Source organism: Molossus molossus, unplaced genomic scaffold, assembly GCF_014108415.1.
Source record: "Molossus molossus isolate mMolMol1 unplaced genomic scaffold, mMolMol1.p scaffold_m16_p_9, whole genome shotgun sequence".
NCBI classification, from domain to species: Eukaryota; Metazoa; Chordata; class Mammalia; order Chiroptera; family Molossidae; genus Molossus; species Molossus molossus.
In genome coordinates, this window is record NW_023425403.1 from 64,420,839 (window position 1) to 64,435,085 (window position 14,247).

The following is a 14,247-nucleotide window of genomic DNA, read 5'->3' on the forward strand; positions in this document are numbered from 1 at the left end:
TATATATAGCATACTGAAGGCAAAGGAAATTGCCTAGGCAATGGAACTTCATTTTGGTGAATGTGAAGAGAGATGGACAAGCCCATGTGCTGCTCATGAGAATCTAAGCTACTAGCACCTTTCGGGAAACCACTTTGGCAATGTGTGTATGGCAGCCTTAGAATGCATAATCTCTGAGCCAATAATCTCATAGCTATTAAAATAATACAAAGAAATAGATATGGTCATAGAGGGCCTATTATAAAATTTATATTAGAAATATTTATACATATATATAACTATATTATATATATTAAAATGTTAAATACTAGAAACAAGTGAGATGTATACAGTAGAGAAATTATCAACTAAATATTAATAGCACCAAACAATGGAACACTATGCAACCATTAATCAAGATAAATAGAAATGATTTCAAGAACATGGAAAAATTCACAATAGAATGTTAAGAACACAGGATAAATTACAAAGAATGAGTTCAAACACAGAGCTCTCTTCTTTGGAGTTTGGAGTTGAGAATAATTAACATTTTAAAAAATATGTTTTTACTGATTTTTTAGAAAGAGAGGAAGGGAGAGAGAGATAGAAACATTGATGTGAGAGAGAAACAGTGATCAGCTGCCTCCTGCACGCCCCCTTCCAGGGATCGAGCCTGCAACCCGGGCATGTGCCCTGACTGGGAATCCAACCAGGACTCTCAGTGAGTGGGACGACACTCAACCCCCTGAGCTACACTGGCTGAGTGAGAACTATATTCTCTATGCTTTAGGACATTTGATAATTTTCATCAATAAACACATTTATTACTTCAATAATCAGAAATAATGAATACTAAACAAAAATAAAAATGAACTAAATTTTTCATTTTCTCCCACATTAGAGCTCCATATATATAGTTCTAACTATTTCAATACAGTGGAATTATCCATTCCATTTTCATGATGATAATGGATTCTAGCAAGTTTATATTTTTTCTTAAAGCATGCTTTAGTTTTTTATTCTTGCATTTCCACTTCAGATTTCTGGAACATTAGAGATACTAATTATTTTACTGTATAAATTTTCTAAACTCACTGTTATATTCTCCTTTTATCACTCAGAAAGCAAAAGAATAAAGATTTTATGCAAACAATCCAACAATTCACCATTCACTTCACCGCTTACCATAAAAAGGTATTGCACTGAAAAACAACTTTCCAGCAAAACTAAAGTTCCTTGTTCAGTTTTTTCAATAAAAACAATACCAAGAGTGTGGTGATAGTTTCAGAGGTATACACATATGCCAAAACTTGTCACATTGTACGGTTTTAAATATGTGCAGTTTATTATGTCAACTCATACCTCAGTAAAGATGCTAAATAAAAAATAATATCAAGAAAAGCCACATACTGGAATATAACTAAAATGCTTGGAAGGTAGACACACACACACACACACACATACACACACACACACACACAAACAAAGAACCACTCCTTAAATGCATCAGCAATTTTATTTACAAATGTAGTTGAACAGAAAGTCTCACTAGTCTCTGGAGAAAATTTCTGGTATACAAACTATAATGATTTTTCATGAATGAAAAGCAGCAGCTCTCTATTGGGAACCGGTTAGCAACAATTCTGAAGAAAACAGAGCTCCCCTCATCAAGCAAATAAGATGTTATATAAGCTAATTTTTTTCAAATCATAATATATCATTGAAAAGAAGGATACAGAAAGCAAATTTGGGGGGTGAATTTTTAGTGACATTTCCATATGGTTCTGTATTAATTTAGCTTACATTACAATAAACAGAGCAAATGCAATTATATATTTATATTAACTATTTCAAATAATATTTCAGAACCTTAAAAAAAAAACCAAAAACAATAAAATAACCCTCTTCAAAACACCACTGATCATTATCAGCCTCAAAAATATTTTAAAGTTCTTTTTCCCCTTGTTCTTTTAAGATGCTCAACTCAGAAAGTAAATACTGCACTTTCCCCCACACATAATCACTTCCTTATAAATAAACAATAAAAATACAGGTTCTACCAAGACTACACTGCTGTGATGTAATCTACAGAAGCCAAAAAAAAAAAAAAAGGTGTTAATCTTTTTTTAAAAAAACAATAGAGAAAAAAAGACATACAACATATATTTATAGATCTACATCAGCAGCAACCAACTCTTCTTCTATCTGCAACAGTGCTTTCGTGTGGAGGCTTACATCACATGGCGGTTGGCCGTCCAGCTGATCAGGCAAGGAGAGAAGAAAGAAAAGCGCTTAGATTCAGGAACTCAGGAACATTGCCATTTGGGATGCATAGCAGTGATCACTCAGAATGGCCCCATGAGGTAGAAAGAGTCACCTTGTCACTCACTTAGGATAAAGCTAGGCAGATCACTGCCTCTGGGTACTAGAAGTCATTGTCTGCAAAAATGGAGTAAAAATTAACTGCTGATATAGAAGTAAATTACACTCAACTCTCTTTTATTTGTATTGGAGAAGAGAAAAGGCATGGGCAATTTTTCCGTGACGATTCCAAAAATAAAATAAAATGAATTCTCTTTGGCTTTGAGATTTGACTGAAGAGAGAAAAGCACACACACATATACACACTCCCCCGTTACACACCCAGCCTTGACATTCTCCAACCTCAGGGGCAGCAACCAGAAAAGGACTGGACCGCGGGGGTCAGAAGACTCAGACCCCACTGACAGATAAAAGAGAGTTGAGTGGGCTTAAACCATTTCCAAAGCACTCTTCACAGAAAGGGCCATATAAATACCTCTGAGTTCAAAAGCAAAGGGTTTTGCTGATACCACTTGTAACACCCTTTCACAATAAGGAAGAAACACATGTTACCAGCATCAAGGTTCAAATATAAACAGCAGCAATGGTTGTCTTTATGTAGCTATACACAATAGGCAATCTAATTATGCTAGTCTAGATTTCATAACACACTTACAAATGAAAACATATTAGACACAAAATAGCATGTGAAGTTTTTTAAAAACTCAATTTTCCCCAAAATGACGGTGAAATACCATATAATCAGAATTAATGCTCTCTTTGTCAAAATGTATGTATTGCCATATGATTATATAGTAACAAAGCATAAACTGACTATTCTTTACACCCTTTGAAACCACAGTTTTTAAAGTTGATCATATTCTAAATCACATCCTCAGAGCCCATTGTTAAATAACAGAAATCAGCTAATGATGAGGGAACAATCTCAGCCAAGAAACAGATTCCAGTCTATACCAAAAATTCATTTCAACTGTCTGTTTCGGTTTGTTCTGATCCTCAGGTCATTAGCAGTTTCTCCAGACTCTGAGCAGACTGCACAGGACGCCATCCTGACTCGGGCACACAGCCCTCTCCAGTTCCTCAGCCCCACAACCCACCCCTGTGTGGCTAGAATCCCAAGCTCTGACCCCCTCACTGTACCCCTAAAACCTGGAGTTCTAGGGCAGGGAGCTGGAGGGGGAGGGGGCTGCAGATTCAGGGAAATGCATGGGGATTCGTGGTTTCCTTAAAAGACAAGAAATTTTCTCCTTGATTTGCTCTCTTACATTTGAATCTGAGATAGCAGTTGTTGCAGTACAGTTGGTTGTTTCTGATTCTGACTTCGGTTCCTGAGGAAGAGCCTCCGAGGTCACACTCACAGGCAACACACTGGAGGACAAAAAAAAAAAAAAAATTCACACTCAGTGAGTTGAAGAAAGGTTGGGGCACTCCTAGAAAAAAACAAGTGAGCAAAATGCAGCTTGTAAGCATTTAGATGTTTCAGGAAAAAAAAAAAAAAAAAGCCAAAATATAATTAGTAGATTAAAATCAAGCCTGCCAGATGAGATGTTAAAGAATTCATAAAGCCAATTTTAAGAGCCAAGATGATCATTCTAAATATATCAAGAGTAGAAATGATTTGCTGTCTTAAAGAGATTTAGTCTTCACTTCTCTCAGGGGAATGAGAGGAAAAAGCACCATGTGAAAGAACTGGCGAGGTGGGTAGGACACTGGGTTTCTGGGGTAGGACATGCCCAGTGTCCCCACTGCACCGGCTTGGCAAGTGTTTTCACATGGCTCTTTCACTTCAAGGCTGGGTACTTTGGTTCCATGGCTCAAACACTAATAATTTTGACTCATTCTGCTATACCTAGAAACAGCCCAAGCCAGCTCTATACAAGCCGAAACAAGCTGTGGTCTGTGGGACTCCAGGATCAACAACCGGAATCACTCTCTGGTCCAACACAGGTTCAGGAATCCAATAGATGTGTCTCTAAAGCCAGTTACTGTAAAATAGTTAACAGCCTTGGTTCTTTGTTAGGTGCAAGAAACCATCAAGTGCAAGCAGGCTGTGCAACTGTAAAAATATTTACAATGGCTTTCCTCACACTCTCCCTATTCAAAGCCAGGTTTTTAGACAATTTTATAATTGCACAGCCCATCCCCATGCTGTTAATGACATTAGTAAGTGACATTTCGAACATGCCTATGACCACATGATAGAGAACGCATCTATGCACTGCAAATTGTACGCATAGAATCCTAACACATTGGAGATGGGAAGTGCACAGCATTTCCACGTTTAATTTTTGAAAAGAGGTTCAAGATTGGAGTATTAAGTAGTAGCAAGCCATCTGAAATTCCAAGTGCAGCACAGACTGACAAAGAACAGCAGCACCTCGCTCGTTCATGGCACGTCCACACCCAGCGCGCAAAAAAGCCATGCGCTCTCCCAGCAAAGCTGTGCGGGCCTGCAGAAGCTGTTTATCTTGGTCTCACCTTGAAACAATACAAATGATAACAAAGACCCAGGGACTCGATGATCATGGCGGCGCCTTTGCCCAGAATGTTATGACAGTAGGAGCACACGCGCTTCCCACTGACTGACCTAGACGCAGAACGAGAATGGGATGGAGGCTTTTGTCTGAGCAGCTCAAGGTTATTATTTTAAAAATCACACTCTGGCGTTAACGTTAACGATTGAGGAGAGTCTATATCTGTGGGAGGAAAAGTTTCGCCAGCCAACTAAAATATGCCTTCATTTAATTGTACCTTGAAGGATTTCCATGATGGTTCTGAACCCCTGGACACCTATGCAATAAACGGACAATTTCGGTGTCATTAGTCCACTCTGCCCTTCAAGCACCCCCTCTTCCAAAGCACAACTCTAACCATGTCATTTCACCCATCAGAACACCAAGACAGCAGCCCCAACTTCACTGGGGCTTTGTATGCTACCACCCCAAACTTGTTTCCCCACCCTCTTTCCCATTCGCCCAACATTCTACTTAAACAGAAGTAGCAGTGTTTTCCTGACGGTGCCTCTGCAGGGCTGCCTCTGCAGAGAACGAAACGAAAACAGCCTGGCAGCTACCATTTAGATAGGTAAGGAGAGTTTCCCCTTCCCCTTGGAGACGAGTCTCATCTTCCCTCCGAGGTGGGAAGGGGCCGGCCACTTCTTACCTTTGCATCCCACAGTTCGAACACGGCACTTGGGTGGCACTGAAAAGCACTCGTGTTACAGTACCAACTCCGAGAGAGAAACCTTTTCAGGGCACAAAGCCTGACCCGTCTCCCACGTGTTCTCCTAGGGTGGGGCTCTCAGGAAACGGGCATTCCCTCCTCTGCTTTGTCTCTCCCACCAAGGCCTTCCTCTTCCTCCACAATTTACCATAAATTCTCACTCCGTCTTCTCTTCATTCAAACTCCCTGACACACACTTTATAGATCCTGATACAAGTAAAACGTTTTAGATGAATATCAAATAAATTCTCTTTGAACAAAATCCCTTATTTGATGGCTTAAAAAAAATCCCAGTATCAACCATTGTGTTCCTACTCTCAGTTTTCCTTTGCAGGAGAAGCAGTGTACGAGGGAAGAACGCCCCTCGGGCAGCAGGAACGCCGCAGGGCATGGCTTCGTGAAGCCTCAAGATCTGCGGAGAAGCTGCGTGGATCTAATCACCCCACACATGCTGCTCGCTCAGCTTCCCTCCATATCAAAAGGCAAGCTTTGAACCAAGATCTACTATTATGACTCTTACACGATTCCCATGGCATCTGACCCGCAGAATCGGTTGATGTAGTCTGAAGGAAATGTCAGCAAACCAGATGAGAGACGAGCAATAGTTTTGGGAATCAAAAACCCAAGTGGCGATAGCTAACTACTTAACTTTTTTTTTTTATCCAGCTGGTTAAAAGTTCCACAGATAATGGAGGTTGGTTATAGTGCTTTCCTTTTATACTCAATTTCTATAAAATGAGTTTGTATTGTCTCATTAAAACAGTCAACCATGTGCCCTGGCCAGTTTGGCTCAGCGGTTAGAGCGTCGGCCTGCGGTCCGGAGAGACCCGGGTTCGGTTCCCGCTAAGGGCACGTACTTCGGTTGCAGTTTGTCCCCGGCCCTGGTTGGTCGTGCGGGTGGCAGCCACTCGATGTGTCCCTTCACGTCGATGTTTCTCTCTCTCTCTCCCTCCCACTCTATCTGTACAAAAAATGGAAAAATATCCTCGGGTGAGGATAAAAAAAAATTAAAAAAAAAAAACAAAAAAAAAAACAAAAAAAAAAACAGTCAACCATGTGCCCTGGCCGGTTTAGCTCGGCAGTTAGAGCGTCAGCCCACAGACCAGAGTCCCGGGTTTGGTTCCTGCTAAGGGCACGTACCTCGGTTGCAGTTTGTTCCCAGCCCCGGTTGGGGTCATGTAGGTGGCAACCAGTCAATGTGTCTCTCTCACATCAATGTTGCTCCCTTTCTCTTCCTCCCTCTTTCCCTCCTGCTCTAACTGAAGATAACTGCAAAAATGTCCTTGGGTGAGGATTAAAAAAAAAAGTCAACCATTTTACAATACTGCTTTTACTTATAAACTTGAAATGCCTTCATAGGTTACTGTATGTTTGTACAATTCAATATTGAGAACTATTCAGGTACATCCAGTGTCTAAGACTGACCACAGCACCAGCCAATGAGACAGCGGCAAGATGCTGGTGTCTCAAAGGTCACCAGTGGCTTCACAAGTTATCCATAAATGCTCTTAGAAAGCTCTTAAGAAAGCTCTCTGAAGTGATCTGATAATAGAACACTGAATGGGACACATTCAAAAAGGCTTGAGGCAATTTTAATGAAAAAAATACCCCTGAGCCTGGCTGCTGTGGCTCAGTGGTTGAGCGTTGACCCAGGCACCAAGAGGTCGCCAGTGCAATTCCCGTTCAGGGCACATGCCCGGGTTGTGGGCCCGATCCCCAGTGGGGGCATGAAGGAGGAGCCAATTGAAGGTCTCTCTCATCAATGTCTCTATCTCTTTCCCTCTCCCTTCCTCTCTCTCTAAAATCAATTAAAAAAAAATTATTAAAAAAAAAAAATACCCCTGAAACAAAGAAAAGGAGAAACCCAAAAGGCCTCACCTGTTGCGTGGCTGGGAGCCCGGGGGTGAAGCTGCAGGGAAATGGCTGCGTGGAGTGGGGGAAGGTGCGGAGGTGGGCTTCCCAGCGCCGGCAGAAGGAGGGGGTATGCTGGAGGACGGGTTCCGCATGTAGGCGCGGTTCGATGTGGACACCAGCTGCGGTGGGGGGCGGCTGAAGTCTTGGACGGAGGAAGAAGCATAGACCCCTGTAGACTGACTGAGCCAAGGGGACTGTCTCCAGGAACTGGATCTTGGGGACTCCAGGTTATCTAGAGATTCACCTCTGAAACATAGAAAGGATTCATCAAGATTATATAACACATTCAACTAGAACTCTATTTAACATTGCAGTCATTAAAACATCAATTTTAATATATTTGAAGCCCTGGCCAGTTTGGCTCAGCAGTTGAGTGTCGGCCTGTGGACCAGACACTCCCGGGTTTGGTTTCCACTAGGGGCACATACCACAAAAAAAAAAAAAAAAGTTATTCAGTTGCAGTTTGTCCCTGGCCCTGGTTGGTCGTGCGGGCGGCAGCCACTCGATGTGTCCCTTTCATGTCGATGTTTCTCTCTCTCTTTGTTCCTCTCTCTCCCTCCCACTCTGCCTGAACAAAAAATGGAAAAATGTCCTCGGGTGAGGATAATACATACATATATATATATATATATATTTGGTAAGCAGGTATTAATCTAATAAGTCCAATTACATATAAAATTACCTCTAAAACTAAAGTTTCTTCTCATCAGAGGCAACATGATGTTTCATGTTCAATTAATCTTCGTGTATTTCTACTTTTATTTACTGGGTGCTTAGGTTAACGAATAAATGTCAAAGTGGAAAGGAAAATACTAAGAAAAATATTTTTTAAATAAAATTCTAAGACAAAAACCACATATATGTGTCCTTTAACTCTTTCCTTGTTTAGACATATCAATCTTCACTTTTAAAAACTAATAAAAAATAGCTTTTTAAACATGTACATATGTCAGGTATTAGACTAAACACTGTTACACAAAACATTAATTTAATCTTCACAACTCTCTGTACAATTACTTATATACATATTTTTAGATCTCACGGAAGTTACCTTGTCCGTAGGACAAAGAGCTGGCCAGCGGTGGACTGGCTCTCGAACTGAAGTCCCCCGATTCCTAAGGAACCCAGGCCAGTTCTGCTGCGCACCCCTCATCCACTCACCACCCCACAGTCATGCAAGTACAACCTTTGGAAATCTCTCTTAAATGAAGTTATTACTTACATTAATTCTGATCTACAAAGTATGACTCGAAATTATGACGATATTTTTCTACCTGGTCAGTTTCGTGATTACTTTTAAAACTTTTTCTCATCTCAAATTTGAAATATATATTATTTCTTTTGAAACTATAGAAGTAGTACATCATCATGATGAGAAAGACCCAGGCAGTAAAAAAGGAGCAATAAGGTTTTCCCCTCTCTCACTTACCACAATGTATAATCCCTAGAAGTTACTATTATTAAATATGTATCCTTCTAGACTTTTTCTCACATATGTACATATACATACAAGTTTACATATGTAAGTATAGCAATGCCCGTATACATCTGTAATATGTTGTGATGTGTGTAACATTAGTCTACAATGCATATTCCCCATAACTTGCTTTATTCCATGTAATATATATGATCTTAGAACTATCCTTATGTCAGTTCATGTAATAAATGGGACTTTCATGGCCCCCCAGTGAACCACCCTCCTGGTACCGATGCCCTTGTGTAGTTCCCGCTCACTGATTTGGGCTTGGCCACGAGACTGACCTGCGGGACATTAGCAAACACGATACAAATGGAGGTTTGATAAGCATTAGGGCTTATCCTCTTGCAAGGCGTCCTCTCTGCATCCAGGTGCTAAATCCCGAGGCAGCCCAAGGAGCTATGTAGTGAGGCCCATACAGAGAACAGAGACTCCCAACTACAGCTCCAGCCGAGCTCTCAGGGAAGCTTCTACATCGGGGTTCGCGAATCACAGCCCCTCCCGCACAGGCACAACCCAGGAGTGCGGGGTACTGTACACTTCAAAGCCATAGGACAACCACAGCAAAGAAACTCTGCAGCCTTCACAGAGACTTGGGTGGCCTACCAAGTAAGTTACTCACTATGTCTTCATACAGAAAGAATTTGCCAGCCCCGGCTTTGAATGACTACAGCTGCCCGAGTGCCCCAACCAACACCCAGTAAAGAACTGCCAGGTCGACCCCTCAGAACTCTGTGGTGTGAATCATTATTTTTAACCTACCGTTTGGAGGTGGTGTATTATGCAGCAATATGCCACTTTCAATTCTTTAATAGTTGTATCATATTCTACCCTATCACTGTGCTGCTATTTAACAAGTACCAGGGGCACTATTATTAGTTCATATCCTTTTTTTATGATTAGTTCATATCATTAAAGTGTATATTTAATAATATTTAAGTTTAGGCCCTGGCCAGGTAGCTCAGTTGGCTCCTGTGTCTTCCCGATACACCAAGGTTGCAGATTTAATCCCCGGTCACGGCACATACAAGAATCAGCTAGTGAATGCCTAAATGGGTGGAGCAACAAAACAATCTCTCTCTCTCTCAAATCAATAAAATAATAACAACAATATTTAGGTACATTTTCTTCAATATATTTTTGCATACTTAACCAAACATACCCAGAAGATAAAGTAGCAGAAACTAAAGTGTTCACAGGGTAAAACTTCTGCTTAATGATCATGGAAAAACACCCGCCCCACCAGGAACAGAATTCCTGTTTCCTTCTACAGTCAACACCAGCACTTCTTTAACTCTACAAATCCCATAAGCAAGCTATAGCAGTTGTTTTATGAGAAGTATTGATCTGCTATATATTTAATGACTTTGTTTCTATTTCGATAAACTATCAGTTCATATCAATTTTCTGTTTCTATAAAGCTGTCAAGGTTTATTTACTGATCTACAAAAGTTCATTGTACACTGAGATAATCAACCTTTGCCTATAATATGTTGCAAATAATTATCCTTTGTTTCTCAGCTGAATAAAAGTAGCCTCAGTATTCACTTACCCAAGACACATCTTTAAAAATGTTCATCCTCTCATCTCCAATGAATTTATATCTATATATTTTTTGGAAAGTTAAAAAAATCAGGTTTTTGCACTTTGTGAACACCATTATGATTCCAATCCAACCACTGATGCACCATAAACAAAGAGAGGCTTTTTTTTTTTTTTTTTAAGTCCAGCAGCCAAGGAAGCACCAAGAACTGCACGAACTATTTTAGTGCCTGAATCCCACTTCCGACTTCTACATCCAGCTTTGCCATCTAGTAGCCACTTGCCTTTATCCCCATGCATTCTCTGCTTGAGCTGCCATTTCCTCATGTGGAAAAATAGAAAAACTATCCCTGCTTCCCATTTTCCCCAGATTAAGTCAGATGATTCAGGCAAAGCAACCAACACGTGTCTGACACTTAATAAGTGCCCCAGGACATTTGCTCTACTTCCCTTTCTTCCACTAAATCTTAGATTAAGAGAAGAATTTATGACATCTCTTCTGCCCAAAACAGCCAGCATGTCCAGAACTCAAATATTTGCCTCCCAGCACAAAAGAGGAGATAATTCCCAAAACGTCTCGCACCTTCTCATAATCCCAGGCAGACAAATGGGCTCTTTGTTGACACTGGAACTGCGCTGTCGGATCCAGCTGTTGTCATTGTGAAGGGATGTCCTCTTCCTCATTTCTTGAAGGATCTGTTGCCTCTCCAGCTCCGCTTCTGATGGAACTTGCTCCTTCTTGGAGCTCCGCTGTGACGAGCTACTGCTCCCAACTTGGTCTAAATACTTATGGTTTACTAAATTAAAAACACATTGAAAGCTGCAGGGTTAGTACATTGAAAAAAAGAACAGTGGCTAAATCTCCAAATACAGTGTAGCAAAAAATGTGACATTGTGCACACATGCTAACGTTATCGATTCTCAGTGAGGCTGCTGCCGAGGGACCTAGTCCCGAGATCCCAGTGCCACACCCGGGGCACACCACAGCGCGCACCGAGGAACACGAAGAAGCCTGTGGAAAGGGAACAACCAGCACTGATTCCAGCAACACTAAGTTACAAAATGCTCATCCAGAAACAGTTTCTCTTCCATCTGTCCCGGCCTTCCTAAATTAAATCAATCAAGCTTGTGTTCATTGAATGCTTGCTGTGACAACTCCACAGGGAACGGGAGCTCTACTCCTTCAAAAACTGTACACTTCTCCTGGGGAGACAGCGAAGACATCAATGCATGTATCTCCAGATGCCGTGACTCGAGTCTCCACGGTACATGTCACAGAATTCAAGTCATGACCAGACTGAAGAAATGAGAGCACATTCAATCACTGAACTGGCTTTTGTGAAACTGAAAATTAGCCAAGTAATCCAAATGCTAACCAGGGAATGTTACAAGACTTGCTTCTCTAATAAGAAACTGACAAAGCTATAATTTTGGATGTCGGATGCATGAATGAAAATTAAGTCACGTTTTATCCTGAAGGCTTTGTCTTATTGGACTTGCTGGTTAATTTCTGATTTGGGTAAAACATCCATAAACTTTGAAGTATCCTCCCCACCTTAATTCGGCTTAAGAAATTTCATCTAAGGATTTATTTTCTTTCACTCTCCAGATTCACTGCTATTGTCATTCTGTCAAAATTCATGATGTGTCTGCCTTAACTCATCTTCAAGTAAGCCATGAATAAGGCCACCAGAGGTTCCTTATACATATCTATGTTTATATTTGTGTATCACAATTTGGTCAGATTTCAAATGAAACATTTTCTATTTTACAAGTACCTTACTGGCATAACCAAGTTTTTCAATAAAATATGTGATAACTCCCACTGCCTGATACTCAGTTAACAAAGGGGAAAAGATGTACACACAAGAATAACCAGATTAATAATACCAGCCACGAATACCAACAGGACTATTTCAGAGGGAGAGAATCACACGGCCATTACTAACAGATCTGTGTCTAAGTTCAGAAAAGAATGCTATAAATGCAGGTTAAAAATGTTTCATGGCAGCCCTGGCCAGTTTGGCTCAGCGTTAGAAAGTCAGCCTGTGCAGCAAAGGGTCGTGGGGGTTGGCAGCAGGTCAAGTGCATGTGCCTGGGTTGCCCGTTCAATCTCTGGCCCAGTCAGGGTCATACGGGAGACGTCATGATGATCAATGTGTCTCTCTCACATCTGTTTCTCTCCTCATCCTCCTCTCTCCCTCCCTTCCACTTTCTCTAAAAATCAATGAAATAATATCCTCGGGTGAGGATTAACAACAACAACAACAAAATGTCTCATGGCAGATTGAAGTACTTAAACCTCCATTTTCATGGTGGTTAGTGGTGAATTCAGGGGAGAAGAAACCAGAAATCCACATTGGTGACACTAGAAGAACCCAATCAGAAAGCACCTGATAAGTTGGGAACCGAGAGAGAGAACAATTTGGTTCTAGTTAAGAGTTACAAGTGGGAAAAACAGCAAAATAGGCTGGAAAGACAAACTAGGACCAGAGAAGGAAGGAGAAAGGGGTGATCACAGAACCTAATAAAAACTGTAAATTCTACAAGCTTTAACCAGAAGTAACAAACGATCTCCCACCAGACTGTTCGGACCTGCAAATGTGGTTTGGCTCACAGAGGGTTTAAATTTTTTTAATTCGTTGTCAGTAATTAAAGGTTAACGTGAAAATCCAGATTTTTTGTTTGTTTGTTTTATTTCTCTTATAACAGAAACGGTAAGCAGAGGCTTGTATTCATTTTCTCACGTGACAGTAAGAGGCTGAAGCTGGGAAGGAGCTGTCCACTTAGATGGGCATGTTCACCAAGTTCACCTCAACCCTCACCCGAACCTTCCTTCATCTACATAAGTACTAATACCCTTCCTACGCCAAGGCTGGTATATAAACCTTGCTTAAGCCCTGGCCAGTTTGGCTCAGCGGTTAGAGCGTCAGCCTGCGGTCCACAGAGACCCAGGTTCGGTTCCCGCTAAGGGCATGTACCTTGGCTGCAGTTTGTCCCTGGCCCTGGTTGGGACGTGTGGGTGGTGGCCACTCGATGTGTCCCTTTCACATCGATGTTTCTCTCTCTTCCTCTCTCTCCTTCCCGCTCTATCTGAATAAAAAATGGAAAAATGTCCTCGGGTGAGGATAAAAAAAAAAATTTGTTAAACCATGCTTAAAATGATGCTTTTTGCTTAGTTGTTTGTTTGTTTTCCTTCAGTTATATGTAACACCAGTTATATATAGAAATGCACTTCAAACTAACAATATCAGGTTTCAAACTGTTTTTTCCAAGTTAGTGAAATCATTAATATTTTGGATTTTTTTTTGACACATGTTATTTAAATGTACAATTTCTATTTTATACACAATTTTGAAGTCACCTAGTATTCTGCAGAAAACTTTTCTGTCCCATTCCCTTGGCTACAAGATAAAATCAACTGTACAAAACTCTATCGGTAGCACTTTGAAAATTTTCCACATATTTCATTTTAATTTCCCGGTACTCCCACCATTATAAAGTAAAGCCAAAATAAGCACCAGATAGTTTTGTTTGTAAACACAAATGCTAAATATATTTGGTATTTGAATTATGTAATCTTGATGAACCTGGAATATCTTGACCTTAAAAATACTGATCATAGCGTGTGATAGCATAAATGAGCAATTTTGAAAAAAATTCACATTTACCATTTTTATTTGTGGAGTAATCATCGAGCTCAGTAGTGGATCTGGATTTATTCCTAGGACACAGAACACAGTATATAAGACATGTCTCATTAAAAACATCCTTTTCATATTTATGAAAAA

At 40.6% G+C, this 14,247-nt stretch overlaps 1 protein-coding gene across 9 annotated transcripts in view; it reads right to left on the reverse strand.

The window, feature by feature from the left end:
* Window positions 1-2,152: 2,152 nt before the first annotated feature.
* The window catches only part of LMO7 (LIM domain 7), a 173,802-nt gene continuing 161,707 nt past the window's right edge, over window positions 2,153-14,247 (reverse strand). For all 9 annotated transcript variants that reach the window (XM_036250203.1, XM_036250202.1, XM_036250201.1 and 6 more), the window contains 6 exons: window positions 14,128-14,180; window positions 11,040-11,253; window positions 7,402-7,683; window positions 4,780-4,888; window positions 3,567-3,669; window positions 2,153-2,238 (listed from right to left, as the gene is read on the reverse strand). In XM_036250203.1, coding sequence (XP_036106096.1) covers window positions 2,216-2,238; window positions 3,567-3,669; window positions 4,780-4,888; window positions 7,402-7,683; window positions 11,040-11,253; window positions 14,128-14,180 — 784 coding nt within the window. In that variant the 3' untranslated portion in view covers window positions 2,153-2,215. The remainder of the gene's footprint in view (window positions 2,239-3,566; window positions 3,670-4,779; window positions 4,889-7,401; window positions 7,684-11,039; window positions 11,254-14,127; window positions 14,181-14,247) is intronic.